The 27,904-nt window shown below is 43.0% G+C and overlaps 1 protein-coding gene across 5 annotated transcripts in view; it reads left to right on the top strand.

Annotated features, from left to right (window-relative positions):
* Positions 1 to 27,904, top strand: part of HERC3 (HECT and RLD domain containing E3 ubiquitin protein ligase 3) — a 94,098-nt gene that overhangs the window by 5,428 nt on the left and 60,766 nt on the right. For 2 of the 5 annotated variants that reach the window (XM_075860677.1, XM_075860675.1), the window contains exons 2-4: positions 23,812 to 24,062; positions 24,339 to 24,503; positions 24,689 to 24,848. In XM_075860677.1, coding sequence (XP_075716792.1) covers positions 23,837 to 24,062; positions 24,339 to 24,503; positions 24,689 to 24,848 — 551 coding nt within the window. In that variant the 5' untranslated portion in view covers positions 23,812 to 23,836. Of the gene's footprint in view, positions 1 to 3,655; positions 3,693 to 23,811; positions 24,063 to 24,338; positions 24,504 to 24,688; positions 24,849 to 27,904 lie in introns of those variants that run through there. The other 3 variants (XM_075860679.1, XM_075860678.1, XM_075860676.1) reach the window with 2 other exon arrangements.

Raw genomic sequence — 27,904 nt, 5'->3', positions numbered from 1 at the left:
GGTGTAGATTGATGATATTTTCCATGGGGGTGGCTTTGGAAAAGTGGAACAGATTTCAATTGTTTTCTATCAATCAGATTGTCACCATAATTGTGAAAATTGCCTTCTCTAATAAATAGCTGAAATTACAAAATAAAGCTTGTCAAAGGCACATACTGCCTTTGTCCATCTTTTAAAACCCATTTTGGTATACCCTACTAGGGAATGAATAGAGGGGGTCCTCTGTTCAGGATTCTTATCTCTCGGCCAGAGTGGAGAGCGGTTGCAAAGAGCAGCTCTCGCTCTGGCGAACCTGTTCTGTCCTTCATTAAATTGACAACTCATTTACGTGAATGGGCACTGTGTAATGCTTTATTTCTCCTGTGGTGGCGCTGCAGGGAAATTGAACATTTACTGCCTGTATTCCCCACAGATAACAGCTGATTTCAAGGGGACACTTTATGATCTGCTTATTTTTTAAGAGACACTTCTAAGGGCGGATTTACACGAGCCTGTGCGTTTTGCACGCGCAAAAAACGCAGCGTTTTGCGCGCGCAAAAGGCACTTAACAGCTCCGTGTATCATCACCATATGATGCGCGGCTGTGTGATTTTCACGCAGCCGCCATCATTATGACACTCTGTTTGTAAACCGAAAAGCACGTGGTGCTTTTCTGTTTTCAATCATACTTCTTACTGCTGTTGCGCGAATCACGCGCGTCACACGGAAGTGCTTCCGTGTGGTGCGCGTGATTTTCACGCACCCATTGCCTTCAAGCAGCTGCGTGAAAATCACGGACTGTGTGCACGGCCCCATAGACTAATATAGGTCCGTGCGACGCGCGTGAAAATCACGCGCGTTGCACGGACGTATTACACGTTCATGTAAATCCGCCCTAACAAGTAGGGATTGTCCAAAATGGAAAACCCCTTTAACCAATTCTACCAATGATGTATCTTTTTTTACAGTGACCTATTAAAAATAAATAAATGTCCTTTTTTTTTTATTGGGGAGGGGAGTTTTTTTTCTTCTAAAATGTCTTATGAAACTTTCCACGCCTTAATCCCCGTGAAATTTGCTAACGTTCTGAAATTCCAATGCAAGTGAATGGGGTATTTTATAAAAAATTGCTAGACCATGGAACTAATTCTCATGCGGATCTGCCAGCACATCCACGGCAGAAATCAGAGTCTCCGCCTCTGATTTCTGCCACAGATTGTTTTGGCATACAAGCCAGGATTTGCCATAGGTAAATGCTGAACGTGTGAACACAGTCTTAAAGGGAATGTGTCGCTAGAATTATTTTATTTTTTTTCCAGTTAAACAATTAGTATTTGAGTGATTACACATTGTTTTAATTTTTTCATAAGTCAGGAAATATTATAAATTAGATTCTAATTTATAACATTTCGATGTGCTGGTCACTAGAGGGAGCAGTTCCCAAAATTGCAGCATGGTCAATGTGGTAAAGTAACCTCAATGATTTATGCTGCAAATTTGGGGTGGACACACTCGCTCTAGTGTCCTCACACAATCCCCCCTCCTTTATCCTGGCTAGTGCCAGAAGAAGGAAGCGTTTGAATCTTCAAACCTCCTACACTGTGTGCCGCCATTTTCTGAGCGAGTGTACAGTGTAGGAGGAATAGATACAGGGCTCAGCAGACAGTATAACACAAACATAATACACACATCACATACACAAAATAAATTACCTGCTCCTGCCTCCGCTGGTCTACGCTCCTTGCACCTTCGAAGCATATGGCCGTCATCTTACTGTCCGGCAGCAGCTTCCGGTCCACATGAAAATGGCGCCGGATTTCGCTCTACGAACTAGCTCCGTGCTGGTCTGTGTGGGAGCGGCGCATGCGCCGTTCCCACACAGACGGCGTCGCTTCTGTGAATGGAACGGCTCCCGTTCACATTCTCTATGGGGTTGGATGTGCCATATAGCATCTCTGTGTGTGTCATTAATCTAATAAATAAAAATTTTGTTTATATTTTATTAAAAGCAATATAATAATAAAAAAAAATATTTCATGACACCTTCCCTTTAAAAGGAACCCGTCACCAGCATTTTACCTATCAAACCAGCAATACCTAGTGGTAGTGGGTGAAAAATCCGTGTTATTTAACCTATAATTGTTTTCTAAGTAGGCTCTGTAGCTTTAGTATTCCGATTTTGAGTGTTTCATGGCCATATGCAAATGAGTATAAAAGTCATATTTTCATTCCTCCGGCGTTTCTGAGTTAACTCTGCCTCCATGTTCTTGATTGACTTCTGCTCTCCTCCCTCCACCGGACACAAAATCTCACTCTTGCGCGTTGGGAGATTCTTCTGCGGAAAGCCGAAATGATGTGCACTATGACGCTGAAAGGGTGTGTGTACTATCAGCGGCGCATGCGCAGTAAATAGTTTCAAGGAACAACGAAGCAGGGAAGGGTAGCATAACCTAGATGAAGCGAGCATGCACAATATTTTATACGAAGATTTTGCCATTTCAGGGCAGGACAGGTGGCGGCGGTGGGCAGGAATAAGAAGCAACGTAATAGAGTAAATATTACCATAAAAGGCGCGATAATTATGCAGACCGATATTTACGGACAGAAGAGGACTATAGGAGAGGGGATAACGGAAATTAACTTTGGTCATCTGCGGCCGTTGCGGGGTAAGGAGAGTTCAACAGGTAAAATGCTGAACTAAACTTTCAGAAAACTTCTGACTTGTCAGAGATTTTGATCGGTGGGGGTCTGAGCACTAAGATGCCCGCGATCTCTAAAACGATGAGCGCTGAGCCGCTTTGTTTCTGATGAGCTTTTCTTGGTAGTTGCTGTATGGGCTCAATAGAAAGTCTGAGCCCGTACGCCAATTGCTCGGCTTTCTGAGAAAAGCTGATCAGAAACCAAACCGCTCAGCGCTCACCTGTGCGCTTCTGCTGCTTCGTTTAAGCGATCGGTGGGGGTCTCTGTGCTCATACCCCCATCGATTAAAGCTTCTGACATGTCACTATGACATGTCAGAAGTTTTCTGAAAGTTTAGTTACCCTTTAAAGTATCAAAGGACATAAAAGCCAGGGTTATAAGAAACAGGGTTTTGTCATTTTAAAAGGGAAAGTGAAAATCTTGCATAGCTACAGCCTGGTGTGAAGTCTGGTAATTTTTAATTTTTTTTATGTTTCCTCTAAAATGCTGTTTCCTTCTGGGGATTTCCAGAGATGTGGTGGAGCAGATCCCATTACATCTGTATAGCATTGTAAAGCTTACTGCTCAGGAGAATTCCTAGCTATGATCTGTATGAAAATCGCTAAACAAGGTGTAGCGTACGTCCAGGTTAGCCACCTACGAATAGACCCAAATAAAATCTGTCAATCCTTTGGAACTACCTGTATTTCTGCATTAATTATTAATATAATGTGGTCTGATTTTATTATCAACGTCACAACTATAGACAAACACAATCTAAGTAAACTAGCGGTAATAACACACAGAGAGTTGTACTGTCCTTGTCTTTTATTTATCCCATTGAGTAAACATCCACAGTGCAGGGAGAAAAACTAAGTGAACCTCTGTGTCATTGTCTGGTCGAAGTTCAAATTTGCGAAAGGTGTTTTAATTAAAGAAGAACTCCCATGAAAAATGTTCCTCTCCCAATTAGAGGTGGAGATCCATCCTCATGTGGTGCTGTCATGGAGGGTCTCTTAGAAACCGAATTACCGGTAAGTCTAATTCTATTTTCCCATTGACTTCAAAGGGCAGATGTTTGTAGGCATTCAGCTACCGATTTTTTTCAGGCGTATTTTGAGGCTTTTATGCCCCGGAATACGCCTGAAAACCCTTAGGCTAAAACTAGGCCACGTCCATAACAGGTTATTCACTTTACGCTTGCCATTGCTTCAAAGAAATGTGTGTTGTGTAATAAAATCATCCATGACACATTTTCTAACCTGCATGTCAGTTTTCACTGTTCATTCTCTAATAAGCAAGCAATTCTTCACAGCGAAACCTCTGGACGCTTATAAAGGTATTGACTAGAAAATAAATTGATATCATCTAAAATACTTTAAGTGTAAATCTAGCATAAAGCTTGGGTTTGTATTCAAAGTGTATTGCCTACCAGTTATTTGCAGTAAATACCTGGTTCATGATTTTAGTTTTTTGTAGTGTAGTAGACCAGAATTCACATTACCAGTAACAGATGAGGAATATGATAGTCAATAGATTCTCCTAGCGGCCAATCAGATATGGTTTAAAGGTGATTTAAACGCGGAGTCTCCCAAAAGAAACAAAAATACATGTATTTTGTGTGTGCATTATACAAGTGCCCAGATTGTAAATAAATACGCTCTTGCTCTCTCTCCCAGAAGGAAGTGTCAGCACAACCTGACGCATGAATCATCAGGCTGAAATACCACATGTCTCAGTCTCTCAAGTGAATCGGAGCAGAGCTGCAGTTCTGCAGAACGGCCACTATGCAGTTGTTGGAGTCATCTGCTTCCGGCTCCAACTACTGCATACCAGTCAAAATATCTTGCGCCCGGAGGAAGCCGGAGCAGCTGATCGGTGCAGGGTCCGGGTGTCATCAGTTATCCGTTTGTGTACAAACCCTTTAAGCACTGAGGCAGGTCTTAACAGAGGCAGAAAGAAAGCAGACCTGGGGGGCCTTCATTCGGCCCCCGGGCTATCATGAGAAACATCGGGACCCTGCGGCGATGGCCTGTCCGAGGGGGCTGCCCCCTCTTTCTAATGGCTTAGATGCTATTGACCACGGCATCTAAGTGGTTAAACGGCCAGGAACCGCGCGAGCAGAGCTGTAATACGCTTCTGAGACCCGCAGCATATGGTGGGAGTAAATCAATTTGTGGGTTCCCACACTAAATGGGGTTGTACAATTTCAGGGGCTGCACTTTGAATAGACGTTGTGGCAACTCCCGCCGCCTCCCATATCACTGGTACTGGGTCTCATTTCAATAGAATCACTTGAAGTGACACTTTCGCTGTCGCTCTCATGTAAAAGGTCAACTTCAGATGCTGAATCAGTATCTGAACATAGCATCTGATAGGCTTCCTCAACGCTGTATCTTCTGGCAGACATAATGATAATACAGTCTAAACCGCAAATAATAAATGGAACTAGCGGTTTAAATCATTTTTTATTTATTTTTTTATAAATTCTGTTTTTATTTATCACAAGTAGGTAGTAGAGGCATATACAGATTCATAACTTGATGATATACAATTTTGACAAGTGAACACATAAAACAATAGAAACAGGATGAGAGGCCACACCAATCAACCTAAGAGTCCAACCAAGGACCCGTATTTACGCCAGTATTTACGGGTGGACAAAAATCCGGTCGTGTTCATGGGGCCTAACACAAACAATAAAACCAAGCCCAGACCAGCATCCTACGCCGATTAAGGCTTCATGCACACAAACTTATTTTTTCCTGTCCGTAAATACTGGCGTAAATACGAGTCCTTGGTCACACGTATTCGACCCGTATTGCACCCGTATTTACGGGCACGTTTTCGATGCAAAATTGCACTGCACTAATCGGCAGCCCTTCTCTCCATCAGTGCAGGATAGAGAGAAGGGACAGCACTTTCCGCAGTAAAAGAATTTCATACTTACCCGGCCGTTGTCTTGGTGACGCGTCCCCGGCCCGACCTCCCTGGATGGCGCGGCAGTCCATGTGACCGCTGCAGCCTGTGATTGGCTGCAGCGGTCACATGGGCTGTAACGTCATCCCAGGAGGCCGGACTGGAGGAAGAAGCAGGGAGTTCTCGGTAAGTATGAACTTCTATTTTTTTTACAGGTTGATCTACATTGTGATCGGTAGTTACTGCCGATCGTTTAACTCTTTCAGCACCCTGGACAGTGACTATCCACTGACGTCGCCTAGCAACGCTCCCGTAATTAAGGGTGCACACACGTAGTCACCTGTAATTACGGGAGCCCCATAGACTTCTATGGGCCTGCCCGTGCCGTAATTACGGTCTGAAATAGGACATGTTCTATATTTTTCAACGGCACGGGCACCTTCCCGTAAGCATACGGGGAGGTACCCGTGGCCAATAGAAGTCTATGGGTCCGTGATTACGGGTGTTTTTACGTTCGTGTGCATGGGGCCTAACAGCATACCCTAAAATTAATATATTTTACAGTACTATCCTAAGTATACTAGTCCTTCTCAATGAATTAGAATATCATCAAAAAGTTTATTTCGGTAATTCAATTCAAAAAGTGTCTCTCATATATTCTATAGATTCATTACACACAGAGTGATCTATTTCCAGCGTTTTTTTCTTTTAATGTTGATGATTATGGCTAACAATTAGTATCTCAGAAAATTAGAATATTACATAAGCCCAATTTCAAAAATGATTTTTAATACTGAAACGTTGTCCTACAGAAAAGTATGTACAGTATATGCACTCAATACTTGGTTGGGGCTCCTTTTGCATGAATTACTGCATCAATGCAGCGTGGCATGGAGGCGATCAGCCTGTGGCACTGCTGAGGTGTTATCAATGCGGTGTGGCATGGAGGCGATCAGCCTGTGGCACTGCTGAGGTGTTATCAATGCGGTGTGGCATGGATGCGATCAGCCTGTGGCACTGATGAGGTGTTATGGAAGCCCAGGTTGCTATAATAGCGGCCTTCATCTCGTCTGCATTGTTGGGTCTGGTGTCTCTCACCTTCCTCTTGACAATACCCCATAGATTCTCTATGGGGGTTTAGGTCAGGCGAGTTTTCTGGCCAATCAAGCACAGTGATACTGTGGTTATTAAACCAGGTATTGGTACTTTTGGCAGTGTGGGCAGGTGCCAAGTCCTGCTGGAAAATGAAATCAGCATCTCCATAACGCTTGTCAGCATAGGGAAGCATGAAGTGCCCTAAAATTTCCTGGTATACGGCTGCGCTGACTCTGGACTTGATATAACACAGTGGACCAACACCAGCATATGACATGGCCCCAAACCATCACTGACTGTGGAAACTTCACACTGGACCCTGAACAGACACAAAACAAAAACAGAGACAAACGGAAACCACAGGCACCGGATCTGTCACCATTGAAATCAATGGTGATGAAAACAGAAACCCCTGGTTTCCGTTCGTGTCAGTTTTTTGTCTCTTCAGGGTCCCATTCTGACGGAAAGCCAGAACAGGACCCCAACGCAGATGGCGGTGTGCCAGAAAGGGACATTTATATTTCTGCTAGAATTTATGCCAAGCGGCAGGGGTATCTTAAAACGATAAGTCACAAATATGGCGCAAATATTTCAAGCTCTATAACGTGCAGCTTTTCTTATGCCATACTACTGGCGTATAGCCATTAATTGTCTAACCTGCATATGTTGGGTCTTTTTCCCTCCCTCTGTATCATTTTTATTGTTACGTCTCGGATTTCTGCACGGATCCTCTAGTAAATATGTGCCATGTGCGGAGTGTGTGGGTTCTATCTAGTGTGTGAGCCGTGGAGAGCTGTGCTGTGTGCTCGGACTGCTCAGATGTTTCTTTGTTGCTGCAACTCCTACCATCTCTCAGCATGAGTCTAAGGCCGGATTCACACGAGCGTGTGCGTTTTGCGCGCGCATAAGGCACTTAACAGCTCCGTGTGTCTTCACCATATGATGCGCGGCTGCATGATTTTCGCGCAGCCGCCATCATTATGACACTCTGTTTGTATGCTGGTCATTCACAATTTGATCTTGCGAGATCACGCTGTGCCGTGAGTAAGTCATAGCCCCCAGGCCGTTTTTTCCTCCCCGCCTTCCAAAAGCCATAACTTTTTTTTTATTTTTTATTTCTTCGTCTACATAGCCATATGAGGGCTTGTTTTTTGCAGGACAAGTTGAAGGTTTTCATGGCACCATTTATTGTAATGTACAATGTTTAGAAATCTGGAAAAAAAAATATTCGTGGGGTGAAATGGGCAAAAACAGCGATTACACTATGTTTTGGGGGTTTTGTTTTTACAGCATCCATCAGGTGGCAAAAACTACACATTCACCTTATTTTACAGGTTGATACGGCGATACCAAATTTATGTTTTGTTTTATGTTTTACCACTTTAAAAATAAAAGTATTTGCTAAAAAAACAAAACGTTTTGTGTCGCCAAATTCTGAGAGCTATAACTTTATTTTTATTTTTTTTTCCATCAATTTAGAGGTGTGATGGCTTAAATTTTGTGGGGCGAGCTGTCGTTTTCACCGATACCATTTTGGGGTACATGCGACTTTTTGATCACTTTTTATTAATTTTTTTTTCGAGAGTGAATGTGACCAAAAAACAGCAATTTGCATGTTTTATATATTTTTTTATTTCGTTCACTGAGCGGGTTAAATAACCATATTGTGATATTTCAGACTTTTACGGACGCGGCGATACGAGTTGTGTTAACTTTTTTTTATATTTTTTAACATTGCTTTAGGGAAAAACTGTGAAAAGGGGGCTTTTTGGAACTTTTAAGTTTTTATTTTTTTTGGAACATTATAAAAATCTTTATTTAACAGTTTTTTTACTTCTTTTATTATCCCCCTAGGTGACTTGAAGCAGCGATCCTTGGATCGCTTGCATGATATACTTCAATACTAATGTATTGCGGTAGATTGTCATTCTGACAGTCTCCTTTGAAGCCCTGCCGGATGAAGGGTTTCAAAGGAGTACAAAGATGGCAGACCTGAGGGTCTTTATTAGGCCCCCCAGGCTGCCATAACAACCTCTGTAAACGGCCGATCATGCCGCGGGGGGGGGGGCACGATGGTGTGTTTGAGGGGGCTCCCCCTGATTCTAACAATTTAAATGCCGCAGTCGCGATTGACAACAGCATTTAAGGTGTAAAACGGGTGGAATCAAAGTGATCTTTGATTCCGCCTGCTGCACTGAGGTGTCGGCTGCGTAACACAGCCGTCACCTGCTGTGTATGGAGCGCGCTAAGCCCGTGAGTCCACTCCATACTTTCCCTTAACGGCTGTCACGTACCAGTACGTGACGTGTCGTAAAGGGGTTAAATTAAAACGTGGTTGAAATGAGCACATTAATTTAGCTTACGTTGCTGCTCTGATATTGTAGATTTGTTTTATGGTTTTCTCTCAATTGCCTAGAAGAGCTGCCATGTGAAATTATCTGTCCTTATGACGTTGTATGTGGTGATTTATAAGTAACCATGGCTACCTGCATGATTGATTGATTTAGGGTTTCTCATAATGTCGCGCGTTAGTGTAAACTTTTTCTTTATGGTGACTTACTGTTTGGCTGGACTTTTACAAAATCCATATCTGCACCTTTCCTTAAGTTTGTCTTAACGGAGATTTCTCACTGGTGTGCACAACTGTCAACTGCCCTATGGCAACAACGAAAGTTGCTGCTTTACCTCCAAATATGGAGAAGAGCACCATCAACTCTGCTTTATCTGGGTGAGTAGCTGCCAGCTGACACATTCTTTGTCGGGTTTCCCCTCTCAGCCACTGATCACCTCATATAGCACATTAGTCGTCTTGCTATTTATCGTGTAGATTACAATACTAATATGTCCCTTTTGTAGTCTTGTGGGAGAGGAACCACATATATGCATCCTGGGGCCCTGCAGAGGCCGGGGCCCAGTCCTGTCCTAAAGGAAGACTAAACATATAAAATGCACAAAAAAATAAATTTCCCAGCAATTCCTTCCTTAACTGCGTAACGCTACATGATGTACATGCACATCGTGGAATGACTTACGTTTTGGTTACATGACGTAGATATGTGTCATGGTGATTGCACAGGCACAGAAGCTGTTCCTGTGAGATCCACAGCTGGGATCGGACCATAGCTATTTAACCCCTTAAGGACGCAGCCTAGTTTTGGCCTTAAGGCTCAGAGCCCATTTTTCAAATCTGACATATTTCACTTTATGTGGTAATAACGTCGGAATGCTTAAACCTATCCAAGCGATTCTGAGATTGTTTTCTCGTGACACTTTGGGCTTCATGTTCGTGGTAAAATTTGGTCGATATATTCAGTCTTTATTTGTGAAAAATTGCAAAATTTAGAGAAAATTTAGAAAAAATAGTATTTTTCAGAATTTAAATGCATCTGCTTGAAAAACAGACGGTTATACCACCCAAAATAGTTACTAGTTCACATTTCCCATAAGTCTACTTTAGATTGGCATTGTTTTTTGAACATTCTTTTATTTTTCTTGAACGTTACAAGGTTTAGAACATAAACAGCAATTTCTCATATTTTTAAGAAAATTTCAAATGCCTTTTTTTTAAGGTACCTCTTGAGTTCTGAAGTGGCTTTGTGGGGCCTATGTATTAGAAACCCTGATAAAACACCCCATTTTAAAAACTAGACCCCTCAAAGTATTCAAAACATTTTTTAACCCTTCAGGCATTTCACAGGAATTAAAGCAAAGTGGAGGTGAAATTTGCCAATTTCATTTTTCTTGCTGAATTTCAATTTTATTCATTTTTTTTCTGTAACACAGAAGGTTTTACCAGAGAAACACTACTAAATATGTATTGTCCAGATTCTGCCGTTTTTAGAAATGTCCCACATGTGGCCCTACTGCGCTCGTGGACTAAAACACAAGCCCTAGAAGCAAAGAAGCACCTAGTGCATTTTGAGTCCTCTTTTTTTATTAGAATATATTTTAGGCAGCATGCCAGGTTTGAAGAGGTGTTGAGGTGCCAAAACAGTAGGAATCCCCCAATAGTGACCCCATTTTGGAAACTACACCCCTCAAGGAATTCATTTATGGTTGTTGTTACCATTTAGACCCCATAGTTTCTTCACAGAACTTATTTGAATTGGGCTGGGAATTAAAAAAATATATATTTTTTCCAATAATATGTCATTTTAACTCAAAAATTCTTATTTTCACAAGAAATAAAATACTCCATTTTGTTGCCCAATTTGTCCTGAATGCGGCAATGCCCCATTTGTGGTGATAAACTGCTGTTTGGGCCCATGGGAGGGCTCAGAAGGAAAGGAGCGCTGTGTGTTCTTTGGAGTCCAGATTTTGCTGGATTGGTTTTCGGGTGCCATGTCGCATTTGCAGAGCCCCAGAGGTATCAAAGCAATAGAAACCAACCACAAATGACCCCATTTTGGAAACTACACCCCTCAAGGAATTCATTTATGGGTGTTGTGACCATTTTGACCCCATAGTTTTTTCACAGAACTTATTTGAATTGGGCTGGGAATGAAAACAAAATTATTTTTTTCAAATAATATGTAGTTTTGGCTGAAAATTTCTTATTTTCACAAGAAACAAAATACCCCATTCTGTTGCGCAATTTGTTCTGAGTGCCGCAATACCCCATTTGTTGTGATAAACTGCCGTTTGGGCCCATGGGAGGGCTCAGAAGGAAAGGACCACCATTTGGCCTACTGGGGATTTTCTAGTGCGAAGTCATGTATGCAGAAGCACCTGAGGTACCAGTACAGTTGAAACCCGCAAGAAGTGACCCCGTTTTAAAAACTACACCCTTAAGGCATTCATCTAGAGGTGTAGTGAGCATTTTGACCGGAGACCTACACCCCATAAACTGTAATGTGGGTTCTCCCGGGTATGGCAATACCCTCAATGTGGCTGTTATCAGCTGCCTGGGCACACAGCAGGGCTCAGAGGGGAAAGACGAGGGGGGATAAGCTGTGCCGAGTGCATCAGGGTAAGTAAAATTGGGGTAAATTATAAACCAAGGGATGTATGATAAATTTTAAAACACTCTTTCATACAGAGCTCTGGTTATTCGGGACACATGTCACATTGATATATTGAGTCATCCCTTATCGCCCTCTTATAGCAGACTTTGCTCCTCTTTTGACTTTTTCCCTTCTTGCCAGTTTGGGGAACTTCTCCTGGAAAGTGTTGCCGCCCTGGTACGATGCGTGTGGCCCCGCTTCCAGAAGTACTGGGTGCCCCCCCCTTCCTGGTCCCTAAAGATTAGGTTCTTGATAATCACCTCTTGAAATTCCAGGAAAGTTCCCGTCTGGCCTGCACATCGACGTAGCATGTACGCATTGTACAAAGTCATCTGTATGATGTGCACGGCCAGCTTCTTATACCACACCGCATGGTGCTGTAGGGCTTCAGGATTTGATCTTACAAGTCCATCCCTCCCATGTACCTATTGTAGTCCAGGATGCAGTCTGGTTTGGGGGTGGCCTTTCCTTCATATATCCTAAACCTGTAGGTATACCCTGATGCACTCTCGCACAGCTTATACATCTTCACGCCATACCTTGCCCTCTTACCCGGCAGGTACTCGCGGAATTGAACCCTCCCTTTAAAATGTACCAAGGACTCATCAATAGAAATACACTTCTCGGGGGTGCATGCTTGGGAAAACCGGGCACTGGAACGGTCTAATAGGGGTCTCCGTTTTTACAAACGGTCAAAACTGGGGTCATCTCGGGGTGGGCACGGCTCATTATCAGTATAATGTAAGAAGCAAAGTATTGCCTAATTTATTTATTTTTTTAGTTTCCAGTTCAGTTCTGAAGTTGCTTTGAGGGGCCCATATATTAGAAACCCCTATCAAACACCCCATTTTAGAAACTAGACCCCTCAAAGTATTCACAACAGCATTTAGAAAGTTTATGAACCCTTTAGGTGTTTCACAGAAATTTAGAGCAAAGTAGAGGTGAAATTTAAATTATTTTTTTTGTCAGAAAATCCTCTTTATACCATTTTTTTAATAACACAAAAGGATTTATTAGAGAAACGCAACTTAATACGTATTGCCCAGATTCTGCAGTTTTTAGAAATATCCCACATGTGGCCCTAGTGCGGTAATCGACTGAAGGAGCGGCCTTCGAAGCAAAGGAGCACCTAGTGGATTTTGAGGCCTCTTTTTTATTAGGCACCATGTCCGGTTTGAAGAGGTCTTGTGGTGCCAAAACATTGGGAACCCCCCAAAAGTGACCCCAATTTGGAAACTAGACCCCTTGAGGAATCCATTGTAGTTTTCTTGGGGTGCATGCAGCTTTTTGATCAGTTTTTATTCTATTTTTAGGTGGCGTGGTGACTAAAAAACAGCAATTCTACTATTGTTTTTTTATTCTTTTTTTTTACAGCGTTCACCGTGCGCTATAAATGACATATTCAATTTATTCTGCAGGGCGATACGATTACGTCGATGCCAGATGTTCATAGTTTTTTTAATGTCTTATGGCGTTTGCACAATAAAATACGTTTTGTAAACAATCATTCACTTTTTGTGTTACCATATTCTAAGCGCCAGAACTTTTTTATTTTTGAATCAATAAAGCCGTGCGAGGACTTATTTTTTGCGTAACGAACTGTAGTTTCGATCAGTACCATTTTTAGGTACATGCGACTTTTTGATCTCTTTTTATTCCATTTTTTGGGAGGTGAAGTGACCAAACAATTGTGATTGTGGTACGGTTTGTTATTATTTTCTTTTACGGCGTTCACCGTGCGGGATAAATAACGAAATAATTTTGTAGTTCAGGCCGTTACGGACGCGGCGATACCAATTATGTATAGTTTATTTGTTTGTTTATATATTTTTATTAATAATAAATGACTGATAAGGGAAAAAGGGGGATTTTTACTTTTAATACTTTTAAAACTTTTATTTTCTTATTTTTACACATCTTTTTTTAACTTTTTTTTTTAACTTTATTACTTTGTCCCACTAGGGGACTTGAGGGCAGGAGGCCCTGATCGCAATTCTAATACACTGCACTACATGCGTAGTGCAGTGTATTAGAACTGTCAGCTACTCACTGACAGCAAGCATAGTGGGTCCTGACGTTGTCAGGGCCCACTAGGCTTCCGTCTATGGCATAGCCGGACGCCATTGTTTGGTGTCCGGCTGCCATAGTCACCATCGCCGGCCGCTATCGCGTAGCAGGCTGTCGATGGCAGCTTAACCCCTAAAAAGCCGCGATCTCTTTAGAACGCGGCTTTTAAGGGGTTAATCAGCGGGGACACAGCGATCGGTCCCCGCTGTAGGAGCTGTGACAGCTGCTGAACAAGACAGCAGCTGTCACAGCTCCTGTATGTGTCGGGAGGACGGCCGAAACGGCCGTTACTCCCGAGACGTACTATTAGGTCATGGAGCGCGAACGCTACAGCTGCCATTACCTAATAGTACGTCCAGGAGCGGGAAGGGGTTAAAGAGGCTCTGTCACCAGATTTTCAAACCCCTATCTCCTATTGCAGCAGATCGGCGCTGCAATGTAGATAAGAGTAAAGTTTTGTTTTTTTCAAAAACAAGCATTTTTGGCCAAGTTATGACCATTTTTATATTTATGCAAATGAGCCTTTCTTAAGTACAACTGGGCGTGTTTAAAGTTATGTCCAAGTGGGCGTGTATTGTGTGTGTACATCTGGGCGTTTTTACTTCTTTTACTAGCTGGGCGTTGTGAATAGAAGTGTATGATGCTGATGAATCAGCATCATCCACTACTCTTCGTTACCACCCAGCTTCTGGCAGTGCACAGACACACAGCGTGTCCTCGCGAGATCACGCTGTGACGTCACTCACTTCCTCCCACAGGAACTTCATCGAGTCGGATCAGCGAGGACACGCTGTGTGTCTGTGAACTGCCAGAAGCTGGGTGGTAACGAAGAGAAGTGGATGATGCTGATTCGTCAGCATCATACACTTCTATTCACAATGCCCAGCTAGTAAAACAAGTAAAAACACCCAGATGTACACACACAATACACGCCCACTTGGACATAACTTTAAACACGCCCAGTTGTACATAAGAAAGGCTCATTTGCATAAATATAAAAATGGTCATAACTAGGCCAAAAATGCTCGTTTTTGAAAAAAAAAACGTTACTGTTATTTACATTGCAGCGCCGATCTGCTGCAATAGGAGATAGGGGTTTGAAAATCTGGTGACAGAGCCTCTTTAACTCCTTAGGTACTTGACCTCTGAGGTGATTGACTGAGAGAGGGGACTCCCTCTTTCAGCCCAATGCTAACGTGGGACACCGATGCGTTACCATGGCATCCGGTGCCTAACAAAGGCCCACTAATTGGATTTATAATTTGATGTAGTGTGAGCTCCCCCTCCTATGCACCAGATTAGCAAGAACCTCTTAGTATAAAGTTGTATCGCAATATAATACATATACATAGCCGATACAGCTAATCCTCATCTATCGGATGGAGCCTTCAAGGTGTTTCTGGAAAACCTTGGGGCTTGGCCACCTCACAAAAAGGGAATAAGGAATGTTTTTTTGGCAGTAGTCTTGAAGACGCCCTATAGAGATACATTAAGGAAGGAGGACCATTTAAAAAATATTAATGCGACCTACCAACAAGAGAGTTAAAGTCTCCCAGGCCTTAAATTTGCGTGTCACATAATCCAATGTGGTAACAATATTGAGTCTCCGGAACTGGTGAACATCCTTATGAATGACAATTCCCAAGTACTTAAAGGGAAGGTGTCGTGAAATATTTTTTTTTTCTCATCTGCCAGCAAAAGTCTAAAATTCAAGAAGATCACATTTCTCGCTACATCATCAACCAAATACAATACGGGTTTAGTCCAATTAATTTGCAAACCCGAAAACTTGCCGTAGCTGTCCACCACATCCAGAAGGGCATCTAGGGATGATCCTGGATTGGCCAAGTAAACCAACATGTCGGCGCATAAGGATAGTTTTTCAGTAATATCTGCCACACCCCCCCCCCTCAATAGTAAATAATGGCTCTATCACAAGAGCAAATAAGAGAGGTGTAAGTGGGCATCCCTGCCCCTGCATAAAGGGGAAGAGGTCTGAAATATGGCCATGGACTTCAGATACAATAGACGTAGCCACGTCAAAAAATTATTTGTTATTCCAATATCGAGTAATGCATCCCACATTAAGACCCATTTTACCGAATCAAAGCCCTTTTCATAATCTAATGCTGCTATGGTCCTCCTTCCAGCATTATCATGACCTATCTAAAAATTAGTAATCCGTCTTCTCAAATTAATATCAGTTGTTTTGCCCAGCATAAAACCGGATTCATTAGATCCCACGATGGACCAGATCACTTCCCCCAATCTCATAGCCAGAAGCTTTGACAAAATCTTAGCATTTAAGTAAATGAGCGAGATTGGGCAGTATGCGCTACATTTAACATGTGGTTTCCCAGGTTTGTGAATCCTCACAATTGTGGGCTTTTAAAAGGAAGAAGGTCAAGATTGTGATCCAAGAGCATATTGACAGAGTTTGAGTAAACGAGGATTATGCTCTTCAATAAATAGCTTTTACCATTCGGCCGGGAACCTGTCTGGGCCTGGGAATTTACAGTTCGCTATTGATCTGATAGCTCTTTGAATCTCTATTTCAGTGATCCGGGAATCTACTATCTGTTTCTCGGTCAGAGACAGGGAGGGGAGGGCAATCTTGTCCAAATACACAGTCAAGTCCTCTGCAGAGTAGAGAACCCCAGAAGAATATAAATTAGTATAGTAAGTCACAAACTGGGAGCATATACCCCCTTCACCCGTTACAACCCCCCCCCCATCCAGGGCATGTCCGTAGTCATGCCCGCCACCACTGTTTGTGGAGTCTCCGTTCTGGCAAGAAAAGCCAAAGCTCTACCATTTTTACATCTCCCTCCGGGAAAATGACTGGTTACTGAGCTAGCAACAACTTCTGAATATATTCTGTAAATGTAACACATATTCCATTTGAGCAGCCAACCACTGCTCCTGATTTTCCCCACTAGGGTCCGCAATCGAAGTCTGTTTTTTATCACTAAAGTCTACTTCTAAATCGTTACATTTTTCTAACAAGCTCGCCCTATCAGTCGCTATAGCATAACCACTTTAACGTCATCCCACATCATCTAAGGACTGACAGTACCTTCATTCACTCGTTAATATCCTCCACCTCCATTTTACATGTATTAATGATTGGCACATCAAGCCACTTAGCATTGAGTCTCCGTTGACTATGAGGACGTTCCACTGCTTGTGTTTTCACCACCAGGAGTGGAGAATCATCTGAGATACCTCTGGAGATAGTCGACTGCTGAGGTTTGGGGAAGGAGATCAAAGCTAGGTCTATTCTTGACAGAGAGTTAACAGAAGCGACAGGAAAAAATTAAGAAGGTCAAGGAGGGACTACCTCTGTGCTGAGCCCAATATAAGAAAGCCTTCACATGCGCCGGGGGTGGATGTTACCTATTTTTCAGATCTAGAGTGGCATTAAAATCACCTATCAGGGGAAAAGGCATATTATAGAAAAGGGCTACTTTTGTCAATACTTCATCCAAGACCCCTCTTGGGAACATATATCCCTACTATCACATAATCTTTCCATCTAGTAGCCACGTGTAACAGAACGTATCTCCCTGATTGGTCCATTTGGACTGTTTGTAACTGAAAGGAGAGGGACTTACCAACTATAACAGAGACTCCCCTTGCATAGCTAGAGTGAATAGCATGATAAGCCTGACCTATCCATTGGAGTTTAAGGGACAACATTTTCCGTCCTCTTAAATGTGTCCCTTGTAAAATAACAATGCCTCTTCAAAAAACTTCTAAATTAAAGGGGTTGTCCGAGATATATTTTTATTTTAAATTTAAACACACAATGCACACATTAAATATTCCATAATATACTTACCTGTGCAATCTTGCTTCTGTTCTCCGTTCTGGCAGCTCTTTTCTGCCGATCACATGTCTTCTGACGTCACGTTTTCTTCCTCCTCCACTGTCGTGTCGTATCCCGATCACATGGTCTCGCCCCAGCGAGACCTCGGATGGGACACGACACGTCACTGGAGACGTGACGTTTCTGCGCGTGCCCGCCCGCCCAGCCTATGCATCTTTTCACTGTGAGCGCGCCTATGCGTGTTCACAGTGAAAAAAGTGAAGAGGGACGGCACCCGCGGACTAGAGAGGTACAGTGACCTCTGTACTTTTTAGTTCTTCCCCTATCAAAGCCTACACATAGTAGGCTTTGATAGGGAATTATACAATACGATGCATCACACGGGTCGCATGCAGCCCTTGAGGCTGTTATCTGCGGCCCGCGGGACACCGTACACTGTTTAACAACTGGTTCCCGACCGCTGGCTGTATTTTTACGGCCAGCGGTCAGGGACGGGTCCTTAAAACCCGAGCCATAGACTTTCTACGGCTCGGGTTTTAACTTGCTGCCCGCGCGATCGGGCAGCTGAATGTCGGGTCTCCGGCTGTCAGTGACTGCCGGGGACCCTGAGGAGAGGATAGAAGCAGCTTTAGCTGCTTCTGTCTTCTCTGATCACTTGTACACAGCGCTGAATGCGCGCTGTGTACAGGAATAGAGACAGCAGCAGCGGCGCTGTCTCTATTCCTCCCGGTGATCATGTGACTGGTCACATGATCGCCGGGTGCCGTTAGTGACAGACTGCTGCTGGGTCTTACTAGACCCAGCACAGCCTTATTAGTGGCAATCGTCACTATGAGAGGGCTGATTTCCCCTGTAACTGGGGCTGCTGTGCAGCCCCAGTTACAGTGGAAAAACATGGTGTAAAAGAAAGAAAAAAATATATATAAAGTTCCCCAAAGGTCTTTTCTGACCTTTGAGGAACAGACCACAGTAATAAAAAAATAATAAAGTAAAGTGCAAAAAAAAATGAAATAATAAATACACATAAAATACCCACCCCAAAAAAATACTGTTCCCCCCGCCAATCATTGTTGTAACGCTAGCGCTGACCCAATTACCCTAATATAGACATGTAATATATTAAAATTTACGGTAGACAATGACGATCACAAATAAAAGGTCTATTTTAGGGTAAAACTATGTTATTACCAAAAAAAAAAATAGCTGAAACGTAAAAAAAGCTTTTTTTTTTACTATTATTTTCAAACTTTATGAAAGAAAATTCTAAAATGGCAAAAAAGGTGTGTATAAAAACGAAACCTGCATTGTCTACGGAAAAAACTTCGCAAAAATCATGTCGTTAGCCCAACAAATAAAAAAGTTATAGCCATTAAACGAACACGTGCTAAAAATGGCTAAACGGTGTCTGGTCCTGAAGGCGCAAAATAGCCCGGTCCTGAACTGGATAAGATCTTCTGGGGTCCTGTATCTAAGCCTAAATTGTTAGGGTATGTTCACACGAGGGCGTCCATAACGGCTGAAATTACGGGGATTATGCGTACCATTGATTTCAATGGGAGGTGTCGGCGTCTTTTTCCCGCGAGCAGTAAAACTGCCTCGTGGGAAAAAGAAGCGACATGCTCCATCTTCGGGCGTTTACGCCTCTGACCTCCCATTGACTTCAATGGGAGGCAGAGAAAGCGTATTTCCGTTGTTTTATGCCCGCGGCGCTCAATTGCCGTGGGCGAAAAACACCACGGAAAACGACGCGAAAAAGGCAGCAAAAAAAGCCGCAAAAACAACGCCAAAAAGGCTACGATAAACGCAGCGAAAAACATTGCAAATAAAGCCGCCAAAAAAGAGGCAAAGAACGCCACGAAAAGCGATAGGAAAAACGCCACGAAAGACGCAACGAAAAACGCAGAAAAAAAACCGCAAACAACGACGCAAAAAAAGAAACCATAAACGATGCGAAAAAGGCTATGATAAACGCAACGGAAAACACAGCAAAAAAAGACGCAAACAATCAAGCAAAAAACGGCAAGATAAACGAAGCGAAAAACGGCCCGAACAAAGCGGCAAACAAAACCGCAAACAGCGCACAAAAAACTCCGTGAAAAATTACGCAAAAATCAACGTGCAGGGAGAGGTAAATCTGCCGCAAACTTCAAGACGGAATTTTGAGGCAGATATTCCTACGGCAAAAAAACTCTGTGTGAACATGGCCTTAGTGGAGAGAGACATGAGATAGAAGAGGGTGGACGAGGGTTCGGGTAGACACGAAGAGGTTTATAGACCTGAAAAGAGAAAGAAAACATAAATGTGAAAAACATAATGGGGGGAGAGAACATTTGCTCATCATCCTTCAAGAATGTCAGCAAGGAGACAAGTGCAGTGAAGGAGGTCAGCGGGGAGGAGCAAGGACAGCTCACGTGAACTCTTGGAAGGTACGTGCACGCTCATTGCAGCCTGCAATGAGCGTGCACGGGAAAAAAGTTTCATAACAAGGAAAGATCAACAAACCAGAGCTGAACTGCATGTAAACAAGCTGTACTAAACTCAAAGCAGAAATGTGCTAAGTAGAATTTTTTTAAAAAATAATGCTTTATTTAGGTTGTCTGTATAAGGGGTAATGTATGACAGAGTTTTTGAAAAAATTTTGGTATCTCGGACAACCCCTTTAAGGATCGTTTGATTTTGTCATTGTGACACCGCACATTCCACCAGATGATTTTACAAGTAGCCATCTATTCTACCAAATTGTATCTGTAAGCCTATAGTGAAAAACACACACACACACACACACACACACACACACACACACACACACACACACACACACACACACACACACACACAATCTCACACAATCTCCTACTAATACTCCACCCTTACCCTGCCACACACACACACACTAAAACCCATAATCTCCTACTAAAACCCCACCCCCAACCCTTACGCCTGCCTAAACCTACCTAACTTGTCTGAGCTCAAATTCCCGGACGAAGAACAATAGCATTTCAAATCATGTAGGGTTAACTGAAATAGCGATGAGTAAAGCTCCATAACGTGACCATCTAGTACAAGTAGCTAAAAAGCATTAATGACTAGCAAAATGTCCTTAGCAACCTGAAAGAGAATATAGGGTAAAATATCAGACTATGGAAATGCGTAGAATCTCCCTCTTGTACCCCAAGCCTTGTAGGATATAGCATGGCATATTTAAAGAGGCTCTGTCACCAGATTTTGCAACCCCTATCTGCTATTGCAGCAGATAGGCGCTGCAATGTAGATAAGAGTAACGTTTTTATTTTTAAAAAACGAGCATTTTTGGCCAAGTTATGACCATTTTTGTAGTTATGCAAATGAGGCTTGCAAAAGTCCAAGTGGGTGTGTATTATGTGCGTACATCGGGGCGTTTTTACTAATTTTACTAGCTGGGCGTTCTGATGAGAAGTAACATCCTCTTCTCTTCAGAACGCCCAGCTTCTGGCAGTGCAGATCTGTGACGTCACTCACAGGTCCTGCATCGTGTCGGCCACATCGGCACCAGAGGCTACAGTTGATTCTGCAGCAGCATCAGCGTTTGCAGGTAAGTAGCTACATCGATTTACCTGCAAACGCCGATGCTGCTGCAGAATCATCTGTAGCCTCTGGTGCCGATGTGTCCTCGCTCGTCCGACACGATGCAGGACCTGTGATCTGGCAGAAGCTGGGCGTTCTGAAGAGAAGTGGATGATACTTCTCGTCAGAGCGCCCAGCTAGTAAAAGTATTAAAAACGCCCCGATGTACGCACATAATACACGCCCACTTGGACTTTTACTTTTAAACACACCCACTTGGACTTTTGCAAGCCTCATTTGCATAACTACAAAAATGGTCATAACTTGGCCAAAAATGCTCGTTTTTTAAAAATAAAAACGTTACTCTTATCTACATTGCAGCGCCTATCTGCTGCAATAGCAGATAGGGGTTGCAAAATCTGGTGACAGAGCCTCTTTAAGGCCTTCGTTCTCATAGGCGAGTGCACACCTGGGTGAATTGTTGTCTCTTTTGTATCTCTCCTGCGTAATCTGGATAGGAGAGCCTTGTGTTCTCATATTTGACATTACCCGCTTTGCGGGCGGCAGCTAAAATAGAATTTAGATCCCTGAAATTCAACACCGTTAGCATAAATGACCGAGGGGGCGCATCTGGGGGCAGTGGACACATTGGAATCCTGTGAGCCCTCTCAATAACGAAACTTGGGATTTATGGGAGAAAGGAAATCAAATCAGTTGTTCCGGATTCTGCCCTATTTTTAAAAGTAAGTGAGGTGGAGGGAGACTCACTGCATGTAATGGAGGTGCGCCCTCAGAGGATCTCTTGGGCAGCCAGATGGTAAATTTGAGGAGAGGGGGAAAAACTGCTGTGTCAGGAGCGGTCCCCGTTGTCCGGTCGGCAGCTCTAAACCACCCCGCAAGGCAGGAACTCTGAGCCACACTTCTATCCCGGAAGCATGTTCTGTCAGCAGCTAGGCTGCAACGTATTTTTCGGCTGCGGCTCCTCCACACACCAAGTCAAAGTGGGAAAACGTCACCCATAAGTGTCAACATGTGCCCCCGATGTTTCTCCTAGACTAGATGGTCAGGATATGACGAGACATTTGCCAGAGCTCGCTACAAACACGTCCTCATCCCATGCGCCTCAGGCCACAACCCCTGACACAATTTTTAGGATTCATGGGGTGGTATTGGTGTGGCAGAGAGCTGCATCATTACAGCCCAATGGCAAAATTGCATGTAAACATGCAAATTTAAGGTTTTATGGCCATTGTGGGCTATGGCGGTAAAACTGCACCAAAAAAACCCCCACTTATTTACAGTGAGGTTTCCATTTCCTTGGTTTCTGTGCGGACCCAGCCCCCAGTTATTGCTGCACCCTAGACCTAGCTAAGATTCGCCACATGTCACGTGTTTCTCTAATCCTGGACGATGTAGTTAAGTAATAGGTGATTTGTAGCATCTTGTGGATAATTTTGACATATTCTTACTTGCTCTGGTTATTGACGTGGTCACCCTGCTCGTGGTCACACCCTGTTGTGTCATTTTATTGCTAATGTTAAACCTGCCATTTCAGGATGACTTTATTATACCACAGCATACAAGGTGAAGAACAAACAAGGGAGTGTAATAAGCTTTTTACTTTTACAGAATCGTACATTACACACTTAGGGTTTGAAAGAATATTGCAGAAGTGAAAATGTGTAGTAATCCATAGTTATTCCCCCCCAAGAGCGGCACTAAGATGCATGTTTAGGTCAGCCATATGTATTCCTAGCAAGGCAGGAGGAGTGAGCTGCTGCTCGACTTATCTGGTCCGCTTATCTTGGATTAGGGAGGGGCTAACCGGAAAAACATAGGTTGCCATTCCTTTACAGCTGTTAGATTTCAGAGGATCCAATCAAAAAACGTAGCATTAAAGGCTAAAAGCGAACATCCTCTTTTATATTACAGTTTGTGTACGTTGTATTTTTGTTACATCATTTTAATTGGCTTTTAAAATAGCTTATTTTAAGGGCTTTTCCATCACAATACTATGGCAGGAATTTATTATCTTTATGCCACTTTTCTGGTCTAAAAATATTGCACATTTTAGCACACAACATATTTACGCTAAAATTGCGACTTATGTTTCTTATCACCACTTTTGAAAAGTTGTATTAATAGTGGGCAGGGTTTACGGAGAGGGCGGAGTCATCACATTTCCAACGGATTTCTGTCTTTAGAACTGGCAGAGATGCACCAAATTTATTAAGAGGCCCTCCTCTTAATAAATGTAGCGCACTTCACTGCAGTTGAACACTGGCACATGGCCACTCCTAATGAATTCCCCCTTCATGTGAATCAGGTGTTGCGGCCGCTGAAACCCCCACTGATCTCGATTCATGAGGTGATCCCATTCCCCATTCTCAACTGGTCACTCTTTATTAATGAAAACTCCTGACATCAATTAAATATTATATTCATTATTACTGTAGCCTCTTGATTTCCAAGGCCAGAGAACAGCTAATGGGGAGAAAAGAAAAAGTTAATGCCCATACATTTATATACTGTTCTGTATGCCACACTTATATTTCTGTATGGTAATGGTGTTAGCGTGCATGAATTTTATCATAACTCTGTGTTCTATATAAGATAGAGAGCGGGTGACTACTTTTATGTGGTCCTGTATTAGATCTTGTATTGCATTTAACTCCTGTGTTTTTGTCTATTTTTCAGGTATCCAAAACTTTTATGACTAGCCATGTTATGTTGGGGGCACTCGGCTTACGGACAACTTGGATTTAATCATGGATCTTTAACTATTTCCTCGGAGCCCAGAATATTTAACTTCCCCCTGTCTAATTTTATCAAGCAAGTGGCCTGTGGAGAGAATCATTCTGTGTTCCTGCTAGAAGATGGTCAAGTGTATAGCTGTGGTTGCAACAGCGCGTGGCAGCTTGGTCATGATCATGCGGACGTCACACCAGGTATTATTAGTTCATAGTCTTATTCTCTTCTAGGAAAGCAATGAAGACATTATAACTGGATACATGTTTTGTTTTATCGAGTTAAAGCGACTCTTCGTTTAAAAAAATAAACAAAAAATGTGACAATACATTGGAAATGTATAATAAACTTACCTGCTGTCCTGCTCTTGAATGACCCGTTTTCCATATCAAACTTGCTATGGAGAGTTTATTTGGAAGTCTGAGACGCTGCCACCTCGTCAGATGGACTAACACTGATGATATCGACGCTTTCAGATACAGCGCCAACACATGGGCCTGCACCATCAGTGGAGGGGGTGGGACGTGTCTTTGACTTCCAAAGAAGCTATCCACAGCAAAGTCTGAGACAGCGACAGCCATCTTGGAGAGTGGAAAACGGGACCGCAACCGGGGATGGATCATTCAGGAAAGGGGCAGCAGGTAAGTTGACTATACATTTCCAATGTTTAATCAAAATTGTTATTTTGGGACTGGAGGGTTGCTTTAAGAAAGTTTTCTCCCCTGGTTTTTTAGATGTAATTATTGTTTGTGTGTGTTTTTTGTTTTTCTCATATACATTGTATTAAAGCGCACAGCAGTCACAGTCTTTGTAATATTTTTTGCAGGATATGTCAATGCTTTGGCAAATGAACATATAATTCATGTAGCATGCGGACAGGCACATAGTGTTGCACTAAATAGCCAAGGTCAACTCTTCTCATGGGGTGCTGGGAGTGAAGGACAGCTCGGTCATTCCACTACAGAGCATTCTGTTCCAGTTCCAAGGTATGAAGGTTCAGATAGATATCCTCACTCAATATACTTCCACTGCCATACTATTGGGAGGTAGGTACCATTTCTTTAATCTCTGAGGACTGCATCTCCCCTCTCGTGTTCTTAACTGGAAGGCTTTGGGGTAACGCTGCAGCAGAGAAGGTATATGGGAAACGATGGAAGTTGTTTTGGTAATTTTATCCGTTACAATTCCTCATAATATAGTTACATTTATTTTCTGAGTGGTTATCACTGATAATAATGAAATGCCTTTTGAGGGTGTGGTTTTAGAATCGGCTCTGTCATCATAATCTGACAAAAAGCATATTATAGAGACACGAAAGGGTTGTCACAAAACCAGAATTTGGACTTCGATACCGATACTTTATATAGTATTGCGATTCTTGATAACAGAACGATAATTTGGCAATAATAATAAAGAAAAAAGTTCTTCCATTTTCTGATGTGAGGCACGTGTTGTGATGAATTTTGAACCTCCATGTTCCTCACATTTAAGGGCGGATTTACACGACCGTGATATACGTCCGTGCAACGCGTGTGCGTTTCACACGCGTCGCACGGACCTATGTTAGTCTATGGGGCCGTGCAGACAGTCCGTGGGACGCGCATGATTCTCGCAACAGAAGTAAAAAGTATGAATGTAAACAGAAAAGCACCACGTGCTTTTCTGTTTACAAACATACAAACAGAGTGTCATAATGGTGGCGGCTGCGCGAAAATCACGCAGCCACGCATCATATGGTGATGACACACGGAGCTGTTAAGTACCTTTTGCGCGCGCAAAACACAGACGCTCGTGTAAATCCGCCCTTATAGTAATTAAACCCATCATGTTTCTCAGTCATAATGGACAACATTGGGTTAATTTGTGAGGTACATGATGGCGTTAAAGGGGTTTTCCAGCTTCATCAGTACATGATCTGCGGGGGTCCGTGCACCGGACGTACAAGCCAGAAGTAGTGGGCTCCGGCCACGGAATAGCGGCCAAGCTGCAGTACTGCTCTTATACAAGTGAATAGGAGCAGACCTGCAGTTCTGCAGCACGGCCGCTATGCTATGTACGGAGCCAACTGCTTCCGGGCTCCGTACATAGCATTATGTGCCACAACATCCGGTGCCCACAGGCCACTGGAGCGGCTTATCGGTGCGGGGTCTGGGTGTAGGACCCGCACCGATGACATACTGATGACCTATCCGGTGGATAGGTCACCAGTTGTCAGAAGTTGGACAACCCCTTTAATGACTATTAATGTGAGGCACATTGAGGTACTAAATTAATAATACTTCGTGCCTCACATTAATAAGTGAAAGGAAAGCAGTTTTTACATCATTTTTTTTACAGCATACACATTATACATTTATTGTGCGGGTTATTACGGTCACTACAATACGAATATCTGTGTATTTTACGTATTGAGACTTATTTTAATGTTTATTGTAAAAAATTTGTTTTTTTACATTTTTTTAATTTTATTTAACATTACTTTATTTATTTTTTATTTTTACATTTTAATGTACTGGCATATATCTATATGGCAGTAAATTAGCCTGTGTACTGATGGTACAGGCAGTTATTTGGACATATCTAAGTATGCCCTAGCAACAGGAAATATGGTCAGACAGCCCTGGGGTCCTTCAATGGACCCTGGGCTGTGTGCCCATATAAGGTATGTCCCTCGATTTGCATCACATGGATTCCCTGTGATGCGATCCAAGGGGCATCCCCTTCCTTATATTATTCTTGAATACTGCAGCCAACTTTGATCGCAGCATTCAAGGGAATAGCGGCGGAGATGAGAGGTTTCTCTGATCTCCACCATTAGAGTGGGGCTGCAACTGTGTAATACAGCCATTGCCCCGCTCCTGACAACAAGTGCGCACGTGCGATCCGCTAATGAGCAGCGATGGCCCTGAAGACAGAGAATATGGGGGTGCTTTGCAGTGCGCCCGCCATGTTCCCTGTCTTCAGTGTCGGCGCTCAATAGTACAGCGCCGGCCACATCACATCATGCTGACCGCATGCGCACACTTGTCAGGAGCGGAGCAATGGCTGTATCCATGAGTTTAATTGAAAAACGAATAATTAAATGTTTATGACACTTAAATCCAATGTGTATAATAATTTGGAATACGGTGTAGAGACAGCTCCGCAGTACTGTTAGCCTAAACAGCACAAAAATTATTGTACGGTTTTGGTTCATAGCAGCTTACACAAAATACACCATGCCCTCACCGTTGACTGATGGCTGCATCTGCCTGAATACATGGAGGCTGTCAGTCAAAAAAGAGGGGGAGGTGGTGGGAGTTGACTGTTTTCCATTGTCGGCGCTACTTACCAAATGGTACAATTTGTGTTTTGTACCGTTTGGGCTGTTAGTACTGCGGACCTGTCCCTATAATATGCTATCTGGCAGCATATCCTGGTATCTGATCCACTTTAATAAACATTTCGACATGTAATAAAAAAAAAAGTCACCTGTAAAAATGAAAAAAGATAAAGTTTTTTTTACAATTCTGTATACCGTTTCTTAGTCATAAACGAATCCTGTTCCTTCGGTGCTTTCCAAAAGTGACATCAGGGAATGGCAGCCGTTACAGGCTCCTGAATGGCAAATCTGTCAAGTAATGCATCAATATGGGGCCAGAAAAGTATCAATTCATAACTAGGCAGATCTATCCTTCCAGGAATCGGGACAAATAGGTGACAACCCCAATAGGTGCTGTAGGTCAACACCCTGTCTTGTATTGTCTCACCCTGTTGGCGAGGAGAATGCCAGGGTCCGGCTTCTGGCACCCACCGCAATCCGCTGTAATTGCTAGGGAAAGCTGTGGGCATGTTCACATTATGTTTATGTCAAGGCGCAATTATATAATATATGGTTGCACCGAGTTCCCCAGAGGGATAGCGGCTCTTTGCAGCGGCTTTCTGCTCTGGCTAATAGAGGGTATTATCTTGACGGTTTTATCACATTGACGTCGTCCAGTTCTTAGCTCACTTGCCCTGTCTCGTCCCGCTGCCTCGGCATCTACTACGAGCGGTGTGAGCG

Source organism: Rhinoderma darwinii, chromosome 1, assembly GCF_050947455.1.
Source record: "Rhinoderma darwinii isolate aRhiDar2 chromosome 1, aRhiDar2.hap1, whole genome shotgun sequence".
Classification (NCBI taxonomy): domain Eukaryota; kingdom Metazoa; phylum Chordata; class Amphibia; order Anura; family Rhinodermatidae; genus Rhinoderma; species Rhinoderma darwinii.
Note: the sequence above shows the minus strand (reverse complement) of the source record. Positions and strands in the feature narration are given on the sequence as shown.